General features: G+C 38.9%; 1 protein-coding gene across 3 annotated transcripts in view; it reads left to right on the top strand.

Annotated features, from left to right (window-relative positions):
* Positions 1-21,888, top strand: part of LOC129767556 (uncharacterized) — a 79,642-nt gene that overhangs the window by 48,711 nt on the left and 9,043 nt on the right. Inside the window, exons 3-4 of one of the 3 annotated variants that reach the window (XM_055768572.1) lie at positions 19,995-20,425; positions 20,494-20,760. In XM_055768572.1, coding sequence (XP_055624547.1) covers positions 19,995-20,425; positions 20,494-20,760 — 698 coding nt within the window. Of the gene's footprint in view, positions 1-606; positions 7,710-16,876; positions 18,490-19,994; positions 20,426-20,493; positions 20,761-21,888 lie in introns of those variants that run through there. The other 2 variants (XM_055768575.1, XM_055768574.1) reach the window with 2 other exon arrangements.

A 21,888-nucleotide genomic window follows, 5' to 3' on the forward strand; every position in this document is an offset into this window, starting at 1 on the left:
GCAGCAATCATGGGGCGTTAATCGGATGCAAATGTGAATCTCCACGGAAGTGATCCAACATATTGTCAATCAGGGGGGTGTAGATTGTTTTTTGGAAGATTTTTTTGCAGAAAAAAGTACAGTCAGTCGGCGAACGGTATAATTATGCATATCTGCTTAACGCGAAAAACATATAATTGGAATATTGAATTATATAGCTTATGATCTACATCGTAGATTACTCCTTCCGGTCCAAAATAGTTTTGTTGCCAGAATGGATTTAATGTTTAGAATTTCACTTGCAATAATACACTTTGAATTCATTTTTGGATTTAATAATTTAATTAATGCACACGAGTTTACATCTATTTATGTGAATTTTGGGGAAATTTCCCTAATTGGGTTTCTTCGGCCTTCCTGATGCACTATTGACTTTTTAGTAAATTGTATCTTTGTGATATTCTATGTATCTATTACCTTTTCTAATTTTTTTTTTATTGAGAGAAAATCTTAGAGATCTTACCTAAAATAATCCAACATTCGGGAAGAGCTCTAATTCTACGCGGTAACTTTCCTATTAGTATACAATAATATTATTAAAATTAGTTATGAACACAGTAGAACACGTTTATTATGATACGGTTTATATTGATCTATCGCCTATTATTATGTAATTACACAACGGAGTTTGGTTTTCATAAAAAAAATCTTTGTAAAAAAATCGGATATAATGACATTATTACCATTTACAGTTTTTTTTTACAAAACGCTTTGTATGACATCCGCTTATTATGACATCCCTTCGATGTCATTATGAACGGATTCCATTGTGTTTAAACATAGCGAGCCGAAGTCATCGATCGATTTTCCTTCGTTGGTTTCTGTCATGTTGAGGGCAAGCACCGATACTAAGGAACTAAATTTCATCAGGTTCATATCACGATAATATAGCTCTTCTTTTGAAACGAAGATACAGAGATTTATTTTCTCATGAAATTTCGACGAAATCAGCTTACAACCGGGCTTTAGTTGATTTTGATAAAAATATCTTTTGTTAGTGAGTTTTGTTGCAACATAATTATCATACAAAAAGTTATCTCTCGGAAGACTAAAGTTTAGATAATTTGAAATATCAGGCTTGTAATTAATGGTAGATTGGTATGTGTTTTTTTCTGAATAGTTGAAAATGATTAATTTTATTTCGGTCGCGAGTATTTTTTTTTAATTATTGAGTATTATTAGAGCTCACGATTTTGAGGGTTTTGGTCGTCCCCTTCCAAATTTTAATGAAATAAAAAATGGACAATGATAAATTTCAAACCAATTCGTTCTACCTCTCTTATACAGTGTAAACCACATTACAAAATAAACAAAATAAAAGTCATTCAATTGAATTATAATGTAATAATTCTAGTTAATACATTTAGCTTACTACCATTTACTGTTTGAAAAGCGTCTAGAAAGCGTGTCCTTGGCGAGCACTTTAGCAGTAAATTCATGGTAAAGGAACCCACCGGAAAAATATGTTCTGATTTTACTTAAACCACGTATATTCGTAAAACCGTAAAATATACGCTTTTTTTTTCTTTTCATCCTATGAGTACTAAATTAAAAAATGTGGTTGTCTGAAAAAATGAATGTTTTGCCAATACGTCCATTTTTGAAAATTTTAAACTATTAGACCACTCAACCAATTTACGATTTATTAAGAAAAGGAAAACATCAACGTGAGTGACAACTTCTGTTTTCAACTATTAATAGAAACCGAAACCGTTTTGATTCGTGAACAAGTTCAGTAAAGATTAAGATTTGTTTAGAAAAAATGTGAGCTGATTCATTGTTGAAATTACTATGCTGCCGTTCTACGCATAGTTGTCCCATGTTCCAAAATCAGCAACTGAGAAAAACGCAACCAAAGTTTTCTAGCATATTTGAAAATTTCTACCAGAAGCTTTAAGAATTTCAGTTTGGCAATATACCGGATTTTTTTATAAACAGTAAACTATTGTTTAATGAAATGTGAAAAGTTTTCCTCACTTGATCCACTAGAGCTTGATTACATGGTGGGACAGTTATGCCTAGGATAACAACATGGGACAATTGAACTTGATGCGGTTTTTTGAAATACCGTTCTGAATCATATTTCGGACACTTTGTTCTAATATCTTGAAATGCTTAATGCACTGATGATATTTTATTTTCCGAAAGATTATGCATAGAAACATCGATTTATGAAGAAGGGAGTGATGCAACACCTTTGCTGAATATAAATCTCATTGTTATTAGGCATTCGCTAATAAGGTGTACACGTGTTCTGTTAAACTTTGTCTTATTTGTTTGAGAATTAAAGCGTTCTTCCAAACCAGGAATGAGTGCATTAGCCCTGTTGAAAGCTTGACATGAAATTATTGTACTTGAACCGATTCATTTATTATGGAACTACCAAAAATACATGGTGGGACATTTCTACCTAGAATATCAACATGGGACAATTGAGCTTGATGTTGTTTTTTGAAAAGATGGGAACAAACAATATGTTTTTTTTGCGGTTTTCTGGAATATTAGGCATAAAACATCGTTTTATGAAGAAAAGTCGAAGTTGTTAAAAAGTAACATGAAACAACTATGCGTAGAACGGCAGCATGGTGGGTGAAAGAAGACATACGACCGCTAAGAGCTAAAACACCATTAATTTACACATAATAAATCGTAAATCAGTTAAGCACTTTAAGCTTTATATTTTTTTCGAAAATTAATTACATGGAATGTTTATTCAATTACATTCAATGTTTAGAATTTCTCAATTTCTGGACTATTTTATCTAAAACTACTACCGTAATTTCATATAATTGTTTGTTAACTATGACTTTTTCAAGCAATTAACAATATTCGCCATTTTGACTTATTTAATGTGTGCAAAAATGCGATGACAAAAATAAAAGCCCACTCCCAAAAAGTAATATCAAATCGTTCAAAACCTTTGAGTAACCCATCGTTTCTTCATGTTATGACAGTTAGAGCTGTGCGGTCGATATTGAAACGATATAAACAAAGTGTTGTTTACATTGTATTAAAACAATATTAGATAACTATTTTCTCAATATTGTTTGAATAAAAATAGAACACAAATATAAAAGCCCGAGTTCGAGAAATCACCGTTCACTTCTCGGATTATTCGTTGATCCGTCTGGCAATCGATCTTCCGACGACGGCCTCTTCCAGATCTGTCAGCAAGCGAACTGTAAGCTTTGTGCTTGTGCACAATCTCACGGACTACTCCCTGACTTATTCCAAACTTCTTTACAATCTTCCGCTGTGAATTCTGCTGCAAATGGTCCTAAATAACAAGATTTCGGATTTGCATGCTGATTTTTTTTTCTCCACTCATTTTGATTTTGTTGAAATCTCTTTGTGTAGACAACAACAATCGACTCTTTTGTGCCGACCCGTGTTGCCACACGTACAGATTGTTCTGGAAAGGTACAGATTGTTCCGTTAGTTTTGGTACAGATTCTGTACGGTACAGATTACAGATTTTCACCAGCAAGTACAGATTGGCACTGATTTTTTCGATTGTGTCACATTTACCCGAAACCCACTCACCCGAAAGACATTCACCTGAATTCCACTCACCCGAATGTGACAAATACCCGAATCCGACAGCTACCCGAATGTAACATCTGCCCGAACTGACATTTACCCGAATACAGCATTCACTCGAATGTAACATTTACCCGAATGTAACATCTACCCGAATGCGACACTCACCCGAAAGAATTAGGAAGTATTTGTGTATTTATTTCTGATCACTGTTATATGAAAATCATATTTGTCTCGCACATTCATTCTCATTGAAAAAGTATTTCTCGTGGGTAGTGTGATTTGAGAAATAGTGGATTTGAGTGGATAACGTGAAATAGTACAGTTTTTTTTCCTGTCAGGCCACGCGCTGATATCGTAGTACAGCACTGTGAAACGCAATGCTGGATAATTAGAATTTACTCGATGGAAATTTTTGAACGTTTTTGGGTCATCGTTTCTTATCGTAAAGCACTGAAGTGCAACTTTGATTATGAATTTATTTTTTTGCAATAAAATTTCTTCTGGGATCAAACATGACATACATGACATTCATAATTAACCGGGCAAACGTAATGCACCAGGTAAACGTGTGCCGTCCGACGCTTGCTAATGCTCGGTCGGACTTGACTAAAGGATCGCCTCCGGTGGAACACAGGTTTGCTTGCGAGCTTCCGTCGCTTCCGACGGCGGGTCGGCGGCCGACTCGGTTTGGCGCCGTCTTGGTTCCTTATCCTCGTTAAATGGGGACTTCGCCCCCAATACATTGCTCTCAGATCAGAATTTTATCGCGAAATAATAAATTCATGATAAAAACTGCGCTGCGATGGTAAATACGTAAGTACCATTTTTTTTCTTAATTATTACTTGCAACATTTTCATTTGAATTTTTATGGCAAAGTTACTTTCTTAATTTTCGGAATATTCCATAACCCATGCTCATGTCTCTTGGCCTTAAAGAGCAAAAAGGAAAGTAAAGCAGACGGCATATCAATTGTGCCTACACTTATTTCTATAAACGACACAGCGAAGTCTTCAACATATTTTTCGAATTTCCTCATTACAATTTCTCATTTTACTTCGTAACAGGAGATTCGACAAAACTCATAATCATAATAATTTTTCTTTCTTCATTCGGGTAAATATTCCATTCTGGTAAATGTTTCATTCGGGTAAATGTCACATTCAGGTATTTGTAACATTCGAGTAAATGTCCATTCGGGTATTTGTTGCATTCGGGTATCTGTAGCGTTCGGGTATCTGTAGCGTTCGGGTATTTGTTACATTCGGGTGAATGTCATTCGGGTATGTGTTGCTTTCGGGTAAATGTGCTTCGGGTAAACGTGTTTCGGGTGAATGGGAGACAACCGATTTTTTTCACGTGTGAAATGTCTCTCTAAAATTGATAGTACGTAATCTAAATTTAGAAAGACTATGTACAAGGTGGCGAATATGTCACGCAACAAATTTGTACAAAAAATAATCGTATAAAAATGTCTCACGATGCAAAATATTTATTCTCGAATAAAAAACGATACAAAGTCGACAACTGAAACGCTTAGGAACCAACACGCTCGATAGTTGCAGTGCGATCGTTTTTTTTCCTTCAGAGAACATTGCGTGACTTATACGCCACCCTGTATAAACATCATCATTTTACAAAGAACTAAGGCTGAATTGACCATTCTCAATAACTTTGTGGTTAATAACTTTTTTTTTCATATGCTGAACCTTCCGAGAACGTATTAATTGGAAGTAATAAATTATATTCGATAGCAATACATTTGTTACCTCCAAAAGTAACTGGGGACGTTTTAATACACCTGATAACTTAGTGAATATTAATAACAGACGAGATAATTTTTTGATTTGATATAGGCCCATTCTGCTCGCCTAACTCAAGAGCAATTGAAAAAATTGAAATGGACTGTGTTCGAGCATCCTGTCTACTCCCCAGACCTCGCCCCTAGCGACTATCACTTATTCCCGGTGATGAAACAGGCGTTCGTCGGTCAACGATTCGATAACACTGAAGAAATTCGTGACGCAGTTACATCGTACTTCAAAAAGTTGGACGCTACGCACTTCGCGCTCGGAATAGAAAAAATCGTGCAACGCTATGAAAAATGCCTCGAACGTTACGGCGATTATGTAAAAAAATAGAAAATAAAACGCAGATTGCGAAAATCACCTTGTTTTTTGTCCTAACTTAATTTTTCCGCAATTTCTGAGGCACTGAAACTCATTTTTTGAACGACCCTCGTATATTTTTGTTTTTTTTTTCACCTGAGGACACTCAACAAACATGTCAGGTTTATATTCACAAGAAGTTTTATTCTGTAATATTTATGTAAATTTAGAACTCATCCAACATCCAAGGCATCTTAACAAGCTCGATTTGTTAATCTATTGATGCTTGATAAGGTTTCTTTTCAGCATAAAATTCTCTGAATTGCATACATGAACTCGTGACTGACTGTACTTTTTTCCATTTCTCCTTTGGAACTCGATTTGGATCATTGCTGTTGTTGCTGTTGTTGTGGGTGTAATCAATGTTCAATGTTCTTTCCACTTCTATCCTTCTATAATTCTTCTTTTTAGTTGTGCCGAAGATCGCAAAGCCTTCATCGAAATAACACGCTAATCTATCCGCTATTTGTTTTTCTTCTTCTCTCTAGCTTCTCGCAATCGTTTTAACTTCTGTCTGTTTCTAATGTTTCAACCTCTGTTTTGCTGCCCTTCCACCGCCCGCCTGTTCTCCGTTTAATTGACCGCTGTCATATCATGCCGCCGAAGGAAGAAGGAGGAAAAAATCGTAAATGAAAGATACCGCCGCCGCCGCCTCCGCACTCGCGTGCCTTCTTATTGTACTTTCGTCCGACCGGTTTGAGTGCGTGGGCTATTGTTATCTGACCGATGGCGTGTTTGCAAATGTTGCGGTTTTAACCAAGTCTAGTAGCCACTTTCTAAACAACCACCTGCGAGTGTGTGCTTATTTGACCTTGTTTCTTTTTTTGTTGCCCCCAAAAAAGCCTGGTCATTGTTATGACTTTTTATGTACACCAAGTTGTGATTGGAATTAATTTGTTGTTATTTCATATGATGATATGTATGTTCCAAAAAGCTTCTTATTGGATGGTTTCCATATCGCTAACGCTTTTTCTTTTCCCTTCGTGACTGGCAAATAACATATTTGAATGATGTCTCAAATAAATCAACCAATCATTCGGGAAACCCATCGACAACATTAGACAACCAATTAACCAATTTTGCTTCGTCCCCGAAGCTCTCTCTTGGTGCGGGGTCTCCCCCGAGACCGTCAACATACATTTCTTCAAGCTCATGGTGAGCACACACATACCAACGTTTTGATTTAGTGTGATTATTTGGGTTAGATTGTTTTAGTGTTTATTTGGGTTCTACCAGGTGATTTTTTTTCTTCTCCTTCACCTTCCAAACAGCCGAATCCATCAATCTTTCCTTTCATCGTCAGGAATCCGTTTATCTTTTATTTTCCCCTCTCACAAACTGATTACTGCTTCATGTTACAATAAATCGCAGCTTCGTCCGAGCAGAAACAATAGCCCAGTAATGCGCCCCAAGCAGTCAACGGAAATCTCAGTACATACCTGTCGGGGGCACAGGGGGATCAGGGAACCGTGTAAGCCCATATTATCTTAACGAGAAAAACGTTAACTACGTTGGGCTCCAGATCGGTTTTATGAGGCAGATGTGAAGACGAAGGAGAGAACAAGGTTTCGAACACTCGATGGGCTCTCTGCATTCGTGGGAGAATTTTGTTCTGGCCCGGCTGCTTCTGCTGCTGCTGGGAAGATCGCGTGCTGCTCGGATATAGATTTATGCTTCCTTTCCCGGCGAATCCTAACGCTAGCGTATGCGCACCTAAAACGGGAAATTTGATGCGACAAGACGCGTATCCGTGTGTTAATCAAGTGATGTCTAACATTATTTCTCTAGAGAAAAAAGAGCAGGAAAACGTTTCTCGTAAATGTTTTTTTTTCTTTTGTTAAATGGAAATGCGTTAGCCAAGCGTTTTCGGGTCCGTCTCTCTAATGTGCGTGTGTTGTCGTGTTGGGCTTCTAATAACTAAAACAAACGCAAAGACAGTCTAATGATATCGTAATGTACAGGTACGTTTAAATAATTAATAATGATATCTTAAGCTATCTATCCCATTACATGAGTTTCCTTCTTTCTATTGTACATAAATACTATTCTTATTTGTTTTTGTTTCATTTTTTTCAAGTTTAATACCAATGATGAGCTGCTTGCTAGAGTGCTTGATTTATTTGTTTTTGTTTAACAATTAATCTGTGTTTGTGTGTATGTTTTTGTAGTTGTTTTGGTGCATCGCTTGCATTTGGATTTATATTATTAATATGTTTGGTAATTTGTGTGACAATTATTCGCGCGGAAATTATTTGCTTTGCGAACAGAATTTGTGGACCACGAATGGCAGAAGCTCATCGTTTGTTTGAACTTGATTTTTCCCTTCCCTGAAAATCCAACGATGATTGTGACGATTGGGTGTTTACAGGTTTTTAAGTGTGCGATTACATAATATCGATCATAAATGCTCGATAAATGTGCTGTGTTACTTCTTGTTATACCATATTATTTACAATACATTTATATTTCAGAATGGAAATGATGACAAATTTTGAAAATCACGTTTGTGTTGTACTATGGTTTATTGAAAGTGCAATTACTGTCAGCACTGATCGAGTGCTACTGAATGATATTTACATGTAAACAAGAAATCATGGCTACTTCAAGAGCAGTGCATTTTATTTATCATATCATATACAGGCGTACATTGAAATTCTTACCATAAGAGAACAAAATTTCAGGGGGTCTTCGTAGCCACATTGGTTGCGCGTTCGCTTAGTAAGCGATCGATCGTGAGTTCAAAACTCAGGGCCCTCATTGACCATCTTTGTGTTGTTACAGAATAACTACATCCACGCAACAATCATCAGCGATGGAGATCGATCCACGGTTGAAATAAGATCGATTCATCCATACAACTGCTCTGCTCTGCAAGAAACATCGGGCTGCTATTCTATTAATAACTCAACAATGATCATATCAACTGTCTCCGCTGTCCGGTCTAACTGGACAATGGAAGAACAGAACGAACACTCTTACGCCTAAATAGCTACTGTGAAATGTAATGTATCATATGCAATGGTATAGAAGGAATACTTTACGCCGAAAAATGGCAACTGTCTAATGTGCTAATTATAGATATGATAAACATGTGACATGTACACGATTGAAAATTCGGCTCTGTTGCAGCTACAATGCTAATGAGCCTAAAATAAACAAATGGGATAAAAAAAACAAAATTTCATTAAGGCTTCGGTTGCTCGAGTAATACGATTACACTAAAAACACACGTTCTTGTAAATTGTACATCTTAACACTAAAAACCATCCGATCAGACTGAACGAGCAGCCGAATATTATCGTCTCAAAACAGGAAATGCAGTGTTTCCATCGACGGAGCAAAAAAAAATTCTAAGGAGCTATCCGATTATTTTGCGTGCGCGTTTAATCTGAAAGACCCTGTATTAAGTGAAGAGAAACTTGTATTTCTATCGAATATTCAAAAATGTAGCACGACAAAATGAGCGTTCATTTTTCAACACGAACACTAAGTATCATTGGTATTTATCACTGCCTCAAAATGTCGGTTTCCCTGGGAAAAACGTTTGCCAAATATGCATAATTATAAGCTATGTATTAATTGATATTAATAACTCAATCAAAAGATAATAAATGCAAATATTAGGAATAAGTGTCGCATAGGTTTGTTTGAATATTAACTTCAGTATTCGTATATATCAATTAATGTAACGCGTGCATTAAAAAAATGGACTTATTTCGGATGGAGACGAGAAAAATCTACAAATGATAATTCAATGGATCAACGTCTATCAAGGCTTCAATAAAAACTCTTCGATGCCAGGGGGCTTTACGGTATTCGGCTGATCCTCATTTTCAGTCGGTCGCAACTAGAGGACATTGAATGCTTTTTTGCTTTAAGGCGGCTTTAAACTTTGCAGTTCTTTGGCCTCTAAGGCGGCTCGCACACAGGAGCAATAAGCAACTAGCAACTGTTAACATGCAATACGCAATATTATCGCCAATGGATTATTCCATTTAATTTTTGTTGATCTCGCACACCGACGCAATACGATATTGCTGTCGCCTTTACAGAGCAACACATGTCGCTAGCAACAAAGCGTGTCGGTTGAAGAGCAACTTATCGCCCATATTTTGACAAGTTTCGTACATTAGCCGATTGTTTGCATAATGTCAGGGGTTTTTATTGCTCTGGTATGCGAAGAACAACAAAATATGTTGCCTGTTGTATATTGCGTATTGCAGTTTGCTAGTTGCTCATTGCTGCGGTGTGCGAGCCGCCTAAGGGTTTTCGGTACAACGTTTATTTTCAGTCGCTCAATCTTCTTTAGTGATCTCATGGCATATTAACCCGACTGCAGGTGCTGCCGTAAGATCACAAACTTCTTTATGTGCTACTGCTTGAAGAAGACGGCAACTTCCAGCAGGCAATTCGTACTGTATATCTCTCCACAAGCCACGAAGAAAATAACAGCGAATGGACATCCGTTGCTCGCCGGTAAAGTATCCGGCCCCCTGCTAGTCGTTGCCGTTTAGTCAAGTAGGTCTCGTCATCCATTATGACCACGACTTTATGCTTTGCCGAGAAGATGTTCTTTACAAACACTTTCAGTTCCTTTTGAGTGATTGTCTGCTGCTCCGACACGGACGACCAACAATGTCCATTTTGGCCAGGATTCATTGTTTGGCCGGTTGCTTCGATCTCCCGGACTCAGACACGGAATGATAGATTCATATTGCTTTCGGCCTTCCTCTTCAGCTTCTGCTTTGCGGTCACGCAGCACCGTTTTTCCGAATTTCGACCGAAATTCATGAGCATAAAACAGAAACCCATTTTTGTCCCGAACATAACAAATGTAAAGACGCGTCCACATTACGCCAATCGGTCTTGGTCGCCCGGTAAAGCCGAATAAGTGTGGACGTGCCCGGGCTTGCCATCGTGCCGGAAACCGATTCGAATCATGCCGAACCCAGCCCGAAATAAGTCGGTCCGTATCAGGGTACGTTTATGACAAGGTAGTCTGGACTGACTCGTGCATGAGTAACAGTGAGGCTGTGACGTGTTAGCTTTGCAAGTATCATGGAGCGGTATAATGAATTCGTCTAAATAAGTTTATATCTTTTGTATTTTAGCTAAATATATACATTTATTCATTGCAGCGTAAAAATAAACTATTTAGATTTTTTTTTTCTAATCTAAACCTATGGGAAATTATGGTTCGATAATTCAGAGTTTCCTGAAGCTCTCTGCAGCTCTCCGATACTTCCTACTGCAGTGCTTGAATTAAGCTTTCAGAACTAGCAGAATCACTAGATTTTTCATTAGAGATGTTGATAGTGCTGCTCCCGATTTCATTTGACGGAATATCCGTCTTGGGATAGTCATGTTTCGTCCCATTAGAAAACTGGACCAATTCCACGGATGTTATGGATGATTTATGATTTTTTACTCTTGCTTGATGTCAATCAAGACCTTTCGGCGAGCCTTCGGTGATTTCACGAGGCATGAGAATCGTTGACCTTTCTGACTGTAGGAACCGCTCAACATAAACATTTTTTGTGTAATAATTGTAACTATAATAAGGATTTTTTCAAATTTACCTGTTTGTGTCAGTTTTCGGCGATATTATACTTCCAAGCCATCGATATGAATGAAACAATCTGGACTGAAGTGAAGCGAGCAAATGTACATGTTTTTAGTATTGCTGTTTAGGTCCTGTCCAAAGAACCGAAGCCATTTCTTCCGAATAGTCACATCCCTTGGGGATCGATGGAATGATAATTTGTGGAATATGTTATCATAATTCGAGTTGACCTCGAGCCAGGGTATTAATGACCGAACGCTCACGCATCCGGGTGCCACACAACGAGCCATAGAGTTATCTGAAAATAGAAATATTTTATATATAATATATTCCTTCGCATTCGGGCCGCCGTAAATAGACCGCTTTAAAAAGCAACACAGAAACAACACATCCTGGGTACTAGCTCCGTTATTCTAACTTTAATGGTTCACTAACTCCTCTATCTCACGTATTATTGATGTATGTTCAAATTAAAAGTAGCAAAACAAGTAATATTCGCAACAAAAAAAAACACTTGTTATGAATTGCTTTGCGATTGCTGCTTTCCGTCAAAGCTAAGATGTCATAGTTGAGAGTGTATAAGTGAATCGTGTCGAACACACTTCGAGTCCAGGATACCTTCTCATAACCGTACCCTGGGTCCGTATCAAAGAAAGTCAAATCAAAATAAACAAAGCAAATTCACGTTGACGACATAATGCTTCGTGTGTTCGTGATGGTTTCGTGCACCCGATGGGGCGTCCGCATTACATAACGAACCGAATATGCCGCCTGGTACAGGCCGATCGGCATCATTCGGCATAATGTGAACGCGTCTTAACTCTTTAAGAAATAGAGTTTTAGAAAATAAAAATACCCATGTTGCACAGTTTTGGATTGACTTTGAATATCTTTATCCAGAGAAATCGAGAAATTTTCTTTTACGAAAAATTTCTAGATCAGCCCTTACAAAACTTTTAAATTCTTATCGTTTATATCTGTACCATGCGAGACGCTAAAATTTTTTTTACTACAATATAAAAGCTAAAAACAGTCTATTATCACCAAGATCATGACAGCCATAATAGAGATGAATACAAAAAAAAAAAAAACACAGAAAAAACAGATAAGATGTATCAAGATTGTGTTCATACATATTTGAAATAAGTTGGTTCATTAGAAGAGATATCATGTAGGCCAGTTTGAAAAAAATCTAGTTTCGATAAATTTGTGTTTGATGTTTAGTGTCTAGGTCGTACTAGATTAGATACCATCCCAATAAAATTAAGGCATTTGATGCAGAAAACAGAAAAAATAAAATATTATCGAATTATTTTTTTTCAATTTCGAAAAAAAACGAATTCGAATCAAACTTCGGACACTATTTATGGAAAAATCAAATTTCGGACAGAGGGAATTCGAATTTCAGGCACTCCGTTTCTAGTCGGTTTAAGCTCAATTTATATTCCTGTACAATTACTAATGACGAATTTCATGCCAATTGGCAGCACAATCCCAGATAGCAGTGAAACGTTGTGGGTGTAAAGACATGGGTCATTTAAGCACTTTTGCATACTTGAAATATTCGAAAAATAATTAGACAACATTTTGGAAAAAGCCACATTTTTTTTCTTAAATTTTTACAAAAAATTATAATGTAAAAACTATGATACCTACAAAACTCATGTCAAAGGATGAAACGTAGGAAATTGTTTATATTTTTACGAAAAAATACCAAAATTTTTTTGGGAAAAAATTTCGCTTTTATAATTTCCAACATTTACAACATTTACAGGGAAAAAGTTTTTCTAACAATTCATATTTTCTTTGAAAAAATAAAACTTATCCTAATTTCGTTTAAATTCAAGATAGCGATATAGTGTTTTTGACAAAGTTTGAGATTCTATTAAAACGTGAACTTAGTTTTTGGAATATAAGTCATTTTTGTACGAAAACTCCTGAAAAAAATAATGTTTTGCTCGTAACATTTTTGTGTGTAAATTCTCACGTTTGACATGTTCTTGACATGTTTCCAAATAGAGAAAAGTTGACAGAGCATGTAATTTGCGATAATTTATACATAAAAATGTTACGAATTAAACATTAATAGTTTTTTTTTTCAAAGAAAAAAATTAAAAAGTTGTTGTTCGATATACTTTTTCCATGTAAATGTGCCCATCGTCCGATGTATGGAAAACTTGTTGGAAATTGTAAGGGCTATTTATATCTATTTTTTCAGAAATTTAAATGTATATTTTTCGAGAAAAATGAATTTTTGCTTTCAAAATATTTTTTTTCAATGAATTTTTTTTCCTAAAAATTCTTTGATAATTTTTAATGAAAACCTAAGTTTTCATTACCATTCCATTCCTAATAAATGGCGAGAAGTCTGGAATATATCTGTTTCTAAGGCTAGAAATCATCTGTACTACATCTTGCTGGTCAACCTTTTTGTGTTATCTCTTTAGTTTTCTTCAATTTCCTCTTGATAATTGTCCAATAGGGCCGATATAATGTTAAGAAGGCGAAATACAAGGCGTCATATACCCACCCTCATCTCTTTATGGATGTTAAGGAGTGTCCAGTGAATGTAATATGCTGATTATCTCATGAGCCTTGAGCCTGGACACACTGCTACATTTGCTTTTTTGTGCTTGGCAATAGCGATAATTATGCTTTCGTTCTAATGCTTGTAAGCATTAGCACTAAATATGCATGTTGGTGAGCCTGATTTCAACATGTATATTAAGTGCTATAAAACATGCTGATATACTGCTTTACTGGCATCAGAGATTCTGAATTGGTGCCATAAAGTTGATGTTTTTTTGAGATATTCCTTTCTATTAAATTCACCCAGCTGTCATTCTACTCCTGACGTACCTTCCGGCAGCTTTCAAATCTTAATGGCAGTAGATGGCAATTTTCCAAAAATTTTTGATTGTACATCTTCGAGTTTATTATCTTGTTCGTGAAGAACACTTTGGTTTAGTTGACAACTGCCCTTTCTTCGCCAGATAATTAGTTTTCGTTCAAATTTCAGTTTATTCAGTCCCAAACTTCACAGGGACCCACCCTTGTGCCCTTTCTCAATGAAATGATTTGATCGTCGGCTTTAACCTTTCAAATCACTCGCCGAAAATATCCCAATGAAATTTTACAATTTTTTTTCTGTGGTAGCTACTCAAAACTCATCTGTGAGAGCTACTCAGAAAGAGGGAAACGCTTTTGACTCGCGTGGTAGAAGAAGTAGCAAGAGCCACCATCTTGGTGAAAAGATTTCTAGGTCCTTATCTCTCTTTATACATTATGACGAGTTAACATGTGCACTGCAATGAAAAATCCCGTAACTTGTGAACCCACCTGGAACAAAATGTGAGGTAGTCAAGCTTCTCCATAACATTTTTTTCAAACATTTCTGGTGAAAATGTTCTGACAATCTTGAAACGGCGGATTTCACGAGTTTTTTTATGTTCATCAACAAGTTTTTAGTAACATTGGTGCGGCCATTTCTAAAATCGATACAACACGGCCTTGCTCTGCGATCACTCATTCCATACCATTCCCTTCACACTTCACGAAGCTCGCGATGGATTGCAATTAGTCTTCCTATTGCAACGGAAGTAAGAGCGATGTGAAACTCCCTATTTCACAGCTTCATGCGTGCTGAGCGTAGGAGCCTTTTGAGTACAAGATGGCGGCTCTAATCCCGCTCACTGTCACGCTATTCGCAATTGTCTGTTACTTCTTGGATATTCCGCATTTCGTCGTCGATGAGTAACCAATTTTGGTACTTCGTCAGAACTTGGTCGTACAACTTCCGAGAGCACGTTTCGGCTAATTGGTTCTGCCTAAGCACCCTGTTTGGTTACTTGTAGACATCAAAAGAACGGTTGTCTCCTCGCAGACAGATCCATTGTATGGTATTACGGCTGGCGGAGTGTGTTCTGATGAAATCATTATCAGAGAATCCAAGGTTTGCCACGAGTGTTCTTAAGAGGGTAGTGCACTATGAACACCATAAAAAGTATGAGATTTTCGTGATATTTTTCAACGAAAAAATGAATTACTATGATCAATCTGATATCACAATTTTGTTATGTACATATTTTTCACAAACAAAAAATAAATTGGTGTAAATTGACAAATCGGTGTCCCCTGAATAGCTGCAGCCGGTTTGTTGAACCCTTGTAATCTAAACATTGTAAAGGGGTAGGGTTCTACAAGTTTTTCTAGTAGATCGATTTCAACCAATTCTTTTTACGTGATCTTGGATATATTTCCTGTCATCGTACGTAGGATTTTTTCAAAATATTAATTTTCAACAAAATTGCGACATTTTCGTAAAAAAATGCGTTTTTTCTCAAAAATCTAGACAAAAACATTCACCAAAATGTCATTTTTCAAAATATATCGAAAAAATTCTACGTACGATGACAAAAAATTCCCACCAGTTTGCAAAACTTAGTTTCGAGAAAGGCGCGTTCTAAATTTTAGATACATTTATTTCGTTTATTTTACATCGTGTCTTCAGTCTGCAATCCCTGAAACATAAAATGGTCCTTCAACGTGATCTTTCTGTCCCTTTTCTGTTGCCAAATTGGACATGCGGGCTTCTCTAGATGCTTCTGACATCCGGACCTCTGCTCGTTCGATTCGTTCCTTATCCGATTTTCCGCATAAATTGTTGTATTTCGGTCCAATTTCAAGCTTAAATTCTTTCACTATCTCTAAAATGCCTTGTAGACCATCATTAAAGTTACACGTTTGCTGCAATTTCTAAAACTTTCGACTTTTGGTTGCATGCATCCAATTGCATTTGTATGCATCATTGCAAATCCACCGCTCTGTTCGTGATAGTAAGCGAATCGAGCTGTTCGAGTCATTGATCCACAAATGCTCCTATGTGTCAATTCAAAAATTAATCTCCATTATATTGTTTGATAACGGCAAATACTTAGGTCCACTAATTGGCTTGTAACTTTAGAACGGAGCATCGGGTAAGCCTGGGACAAAATCTACTGTAAGGTAGATATCCCAGAGAACATTTTACGCCAGAAATATTTTTTTATTTTTTTCAAGTTTCCATAGTGTACCACCCCCTTCTTTTTCTTCTTGAATGGCACTAAAGTTCCCAGTGGATCTTTGGCCTTCTCATCGTAAGTATTACTTGCGTGATTTTTATTAGAAACGCCTTGAATATGTTTTGGAGTGGCAAGCTCTAGAATACGCGTGACCACAGTACAAGTCGAAAAATTGACGAAAAATCCCCCGGCCAGAACGGGAATCGAACCCGAACCCCCGGCATGATAATGTGGGACGCTAACCACTCGGCCACGGGACCACTTACCACCCTCTTAATACATTCAATTCATTTCCATTCACGAAAAACTCTGATCACATCGTACACGATAAATTTGAAAAATTTCCAGCGCTCAAAAACTGCGAATTTATCATATGAAACAGCACCAATTAAAACCAATACCACAATCGTCACAATTTTCCTCCGTCATTATTTCATAACTTTCGTCCATTATCATTTTGATAAGAGAAAGGAAACCCCCCTAATCCAACATTTCTTCATTTTAGGATCGAAAAGCAAGTGATCCGCTTGGTGCCGCAAGAGCGTGTCCTGGAGCCGTACGCCGAGCAGCGCGGGTCGATCGAGGAAACCCAGCGGATACTGCGCGAAATCGAGCGAATCAACCAGGCGATGGGCTACCGCAAGAAGCAGGAAGTTGCCTTCCCACGGAAGCAAAACTTTCATGAGGGTTACTTCTTTCCCCGGCCGGTGTATCAACCGTTGAACTTCCAAACCACGATCAGTCCGGGGCCGATGTTCAAACAGTTTGAGGCGGAGGAACTGGTCTCGTCGTCGGATCCCTTCCGAAATCAGGTTTACTACTACCCGGCGCCGTATCTGCATCTGCCGCTGCCCGATAGCCCGCGGTCCTTCCAGCATCAGTACATTGCACCGGTCAAGCAGAGTAAAGAGCTGACGCCGAGGATCTATGTGCTGCCGATCAGTGTCCCGTCGGCTGATGGACGCACCAGTGAGATTCGGTACGTTCCAAGCACGATCGATTTCAGCACGCTCGATGTTTTCAAGCGCAAGGCTAAAGTCTCCCTGGATAAGACTGGTGAGAAACAGAAGAGAAAGATTAAGAAGGGGAAGGGAGTTGTGGATGATATAACGGAAGTGGTGGGAGAGGATAAAATCGAAGAAGAACTGTTGGAGGAGATGCTAGAGGCGGTAGACTACGAATTGGAAGATGACGAGGAGGATAAGCAGGAGAAGACGACGGAGACTCCGGTTCTGCCGAATGATAAATTCCTCAACAATAAGTTCCTGACCACAAGTGGTAGCAGTGAAGATGAAATGGAACATGATGTGGAGATGATGATTTTGAATAAAGGACCCGGAGGCACAGCACGGAGCTTCAACATTTCGGCCACTTTTCAGAACTTTACGAACCGCTTCATTCCATCTACACCGGCACCAAATGCGGTACTAGCGGAAATCAAAGATTTGAAGGAGAACCCAGATACGAAGGATGGAGACGTCATCCAGGAGAAGGGCCCATTTGGGATCTTCAATCGTCAGGTTGAGCCTCCGAATGGTGGATTGGTGATTCAGCGGTTGAGGGTACGACAGGGAGGTATTGCGATCGCTGGACCAGGCGGAGTGGCAACGGCCGGGAGCGGTGGTACGGCCATTGTTGGACCAAACGGCACGGCAATTACCCATCCGAGAAGTTTGACGATAGCCGGACCAGGAGCCAAGATTTATGCCGTCCCGGAAAGTGTAGATCTAGGACAGACAATCAACGCCACAAAGAGAAGCTTACCTATGGATGCTGTACTGGTGGCTAGTGGACCTGTAGTGTATTACCGAAATTAGAGCTAGATTGTATTACCGCCGAGGATAGAAGTGATAGTGGCCATTCTGTAAATACTGTGTGTACAAATTCATCCTTTTTAACAGCTTGCCATCGAAGCAGATTTTAACTCTCTACATACAATTACGTAATCTTTGGATCTCGCGAGGTCGACTTCGATGTATTGATCGATATAGTTTTATAAGCGAACTGCAGTTAGCGTAGGATGTCGATAAATTTATGTTTTCAGAGTTCCATTTTTTTATATTTCGACCATAGGATTATTGTACCCTAGATTTAACCTAATAAAATTACTTTTTTAAATTCCTCTTGTTTCATTTCTAGTGTTAGTTGCTTGCAATTTGGAACCTAACCAATCTGATGATAACAAACTAATAAGCGTTTTCATTTTGCGTAGACTAACCAGTTCCTAAACCTCCGTCCGTAACAGCAAGCGGCTAGACGAATAATGGTTACGGTAACAGTCTAACTTTTCGCGTCCTGCTGACAAGCTTAGTAATCATATATTATTTTCTCCCTTTTCCCCCTCTAAGTTTCTTCCCCTTCCAGCCACAGCCGTTCCCTACACCCTATCTTCTAGCACCGGGTTCAAATGTGAACTTCCACTTCCAACCGGCTTCTTTGCTCCCATATGGAGTTGGTAGCGGAGAAACAACGCTCCAGCTGATTCCTAGTGATGCGTTCTCGCCACATCCCTTCAGTCGTGTCCCGAAGGGGATGGCCATGGCTTCGGAGCCCACTCAGATGAATCTCGCTAGTCCAATGAAACTGCTCGACGGTAGACCGCGTCCAGTGGCTCAGCAGAGAAAACAGAAGCAACCGAAGCGACTAATGAGCGCACCGTTCGTTCAAGCGCTGCAGCAGTCGGACAACAAGTTCAAGATTGAAAAGCATCAGCTGGTACTTGCCAAACAACAGCAACCAGCTCGAATTGTATATGAACCGGCAGTCGCACCGAGCAAGATCCAGCAAGCACCGGCAAAGCTTCGAGTTGCAGCTAGCGACCAGCGAGTCATGGTAACTGCAACGGGTTCGACCGCTGCTGACCGACCCGTTTCCCAAGCTCCTCTCGCTCCGAGGGTGACGGACATTTACCCAATTAACGCAGGCCTAATGACAAACAGCTACGACGAAGCTTCACTCATACTGGAGCCCAGCTCGAAGGCTATCTCAGGTAATGGTGGCACCGCAATCTCGACTCCCGTTTCGCACGCCATACTGAAACATGGTAGTTCGACTAGGATCCTCTTCCGGCCACAATCGGTGGCAATCGTTGGCGCCAACGGTAGGGCGCACGCACAAGCTGACCTAATAGTGGATTATGTAAATTAGATAAAAATACAAAGTACGGTTCCGAACAATAAAAATGCCAATATTTGGTTGTTGTACATAGTGTAAAGTATGATGGTTTTCTTGACTGGTAACCTCGCTCCCTTTCCGACCCGCTTGGTGATCGCACGTGATCGGCTCGTCGTCATTTCTTTTTTCTAGGTCTCCACGCTCGTTAACTGTAAATATTCTCCGCCCGCGTCCGCTGTGACACGTACATATTTTGCCTACACGCACTCCCGACCCCTCACCTGACTAATTAGGATGCATGACTGCACTTGACTACACACGCATTACACTTAGCTTCTTCTTTCTACTCTACCACAACTTTGCTATCTCCTACCTTTTCGGGCGACCCTCTGAGCTGCTGGTTTTTCTAGGTAAATAGCAAAACATTTCGGCATCCGATTTGTGCCACATTTGGTCTCAGCGCTGACTCGTTCTCTCGTTCTCTATCCGTTACATCGTTTCGTCCACAGAGCCGAGCATCGGACCGCGGCGGATGTGCTGAAACTTCCCTTCTACGGTGGCGCTCGGGGACAGATCCTGGAGATCCGGAAGAACTCCGACGGGACGGTGGTGAGCAAAATTCTGCGCGGCGATGACAATAGTATGGAGCTGAAAGTCCACCAGATCGTAGACGACCTGAAGAACAACGAGGACTCGCTGAGCGAAGACGAGGAGATCAGGGCGGCGGATCAATCGTTCGGGGACTATCTGTTGAACATCCAGAAGGCGGCCGCTTCGCTTGTGACGCTGCAGGAGCAGGTTAAGAAGAGTGGGAAACTTTCACCGGATCAGAAGAAAGTCTACGCCGACAATTTGGAAAAGCTGGGCGTAGCCGCCCAGAAGCTTGCTCACATCCAGCAGCAGGATGACGATCACGACGCAATCAAATTCCTTTTCGATTGTAAGTACTTTAGAATTACTAATCCTATGCACATGGTGGCTTACAACTGATGTATTCATTTTTTTTAGCCGAATACGATCAGCCCCAGAGTGCCGATGCTCAGAAGAAGAAAACCACCTACAAGATCACTTCGTTCCCTGGATTCAAGGGCAAAGATGGCGAGAAGGTTGAGAAGGTCGAGAAGGGCGAGAAAGGCGAACGGCATCCACAGACCAAGCGGAAGGAGGAGGAGGAGAACGTCGGCGAGGAAGATGCGTCATCGGGTCAGAGCGAAGATAGCGTCCAGGTGAACTCGCCCGAAAAGGAAGCCTCCATTGCGGAAGCTAAGCCAGTTGGTAAGTTCAAATTTATGTTGTTTTTAGCAAATTTTCATGTCATCACACATAAACGTTGATATTTTTTAACCAGCTGCAATTGAGATCAACAGCATTGAACCCATTCTATTCCTCTATTGTCATACAAAAAAATCATTCATTAGATCAAAAGATTATTTCTTCTCAATGATGGTCGTAGCTGGTCATGCTTTCATTGTTGTTCAATGTCCTGGAAAAAAGGTAATGAAGATGGTGGAGTTTCGAGCGACATAGCATGCGCTGCCATAACTATTTCGCAAATAGTGACGTCAGTCGTTGTGTTTATCTTTGATTGCTCACCGCATCCATGTAAAAATGCTATTTTCAGGAAGTAATTTATCAATTAAAAATGTACATTTTTGTAGAGCTTCCGCTGAATATCAAGCTAATGTGATAGCGTGGTGTGAATATTTGTTAAATCACGGCGAAAAAGACGGATACAAGTGATATTTCCATGTGCCGTTTTCACTCCCCCACGTTCATAGAAACAAACGAAGTTTCATTTTTTTACCGTTATGAAGTTAATGATTCGAAGGCTCTCAGTGTCAGTGTGTATGTAGTTAGATAATAATCACCAAATAATTAAAATTTCCCCGAAAATGTTACTGCTTTCGAGAACTAAGCATACGACTGCTCTCTGGACCTTTTTACCACATGAATAATCGAAATAAGCCACGATATAATTGTCATATGTTAAATAACAACCAGTTGAATGATTTCATGAGAATATTGGCACAAATTATCATGCAACCGTGTGTACTTTCAACAATGTTTTGTTTCTTCCATATACATTCCATATTGAATGCAAATAATTACGACACGATATTTTGCTTGCCAATACACAGATACACTTCGCCTACTGCTTCACCTTTATATGTACCTCATTGATTGTTGTTTACACATCTAAGCAGTTTGAGAATTTCGGCCTACTATTCCTCAACCGGTTGGCTTACCGTTTTGTCTCATATTCCGAACAGTCTGAAAATCCAAACATTTCATTTCCAAATGTAAATTTACTAAACTTTTATGTTATAAATAATTGAATAATGAAAACACAGACATTCTTTATGATATAGGCTTGATTTTGACATCATTTACAGGTATAGAAAA

This window comes from Toxorhynchites rutilus, chromosome 2 (assembly GCF_029784135.1).
Source record: "Toxorhynchites rutilus septentrionalis strain SRP chromosome 2, ASM2978413v1, whole genome shotgun sequence".
Classification (NCBI taxonomy): domain Eukaryota; kingdom Metazoa; phylum Arthropoda; class Insecta; order Diptera; family Culicidae; genus Toxorhynchites; species Toxorhynchites rutilus.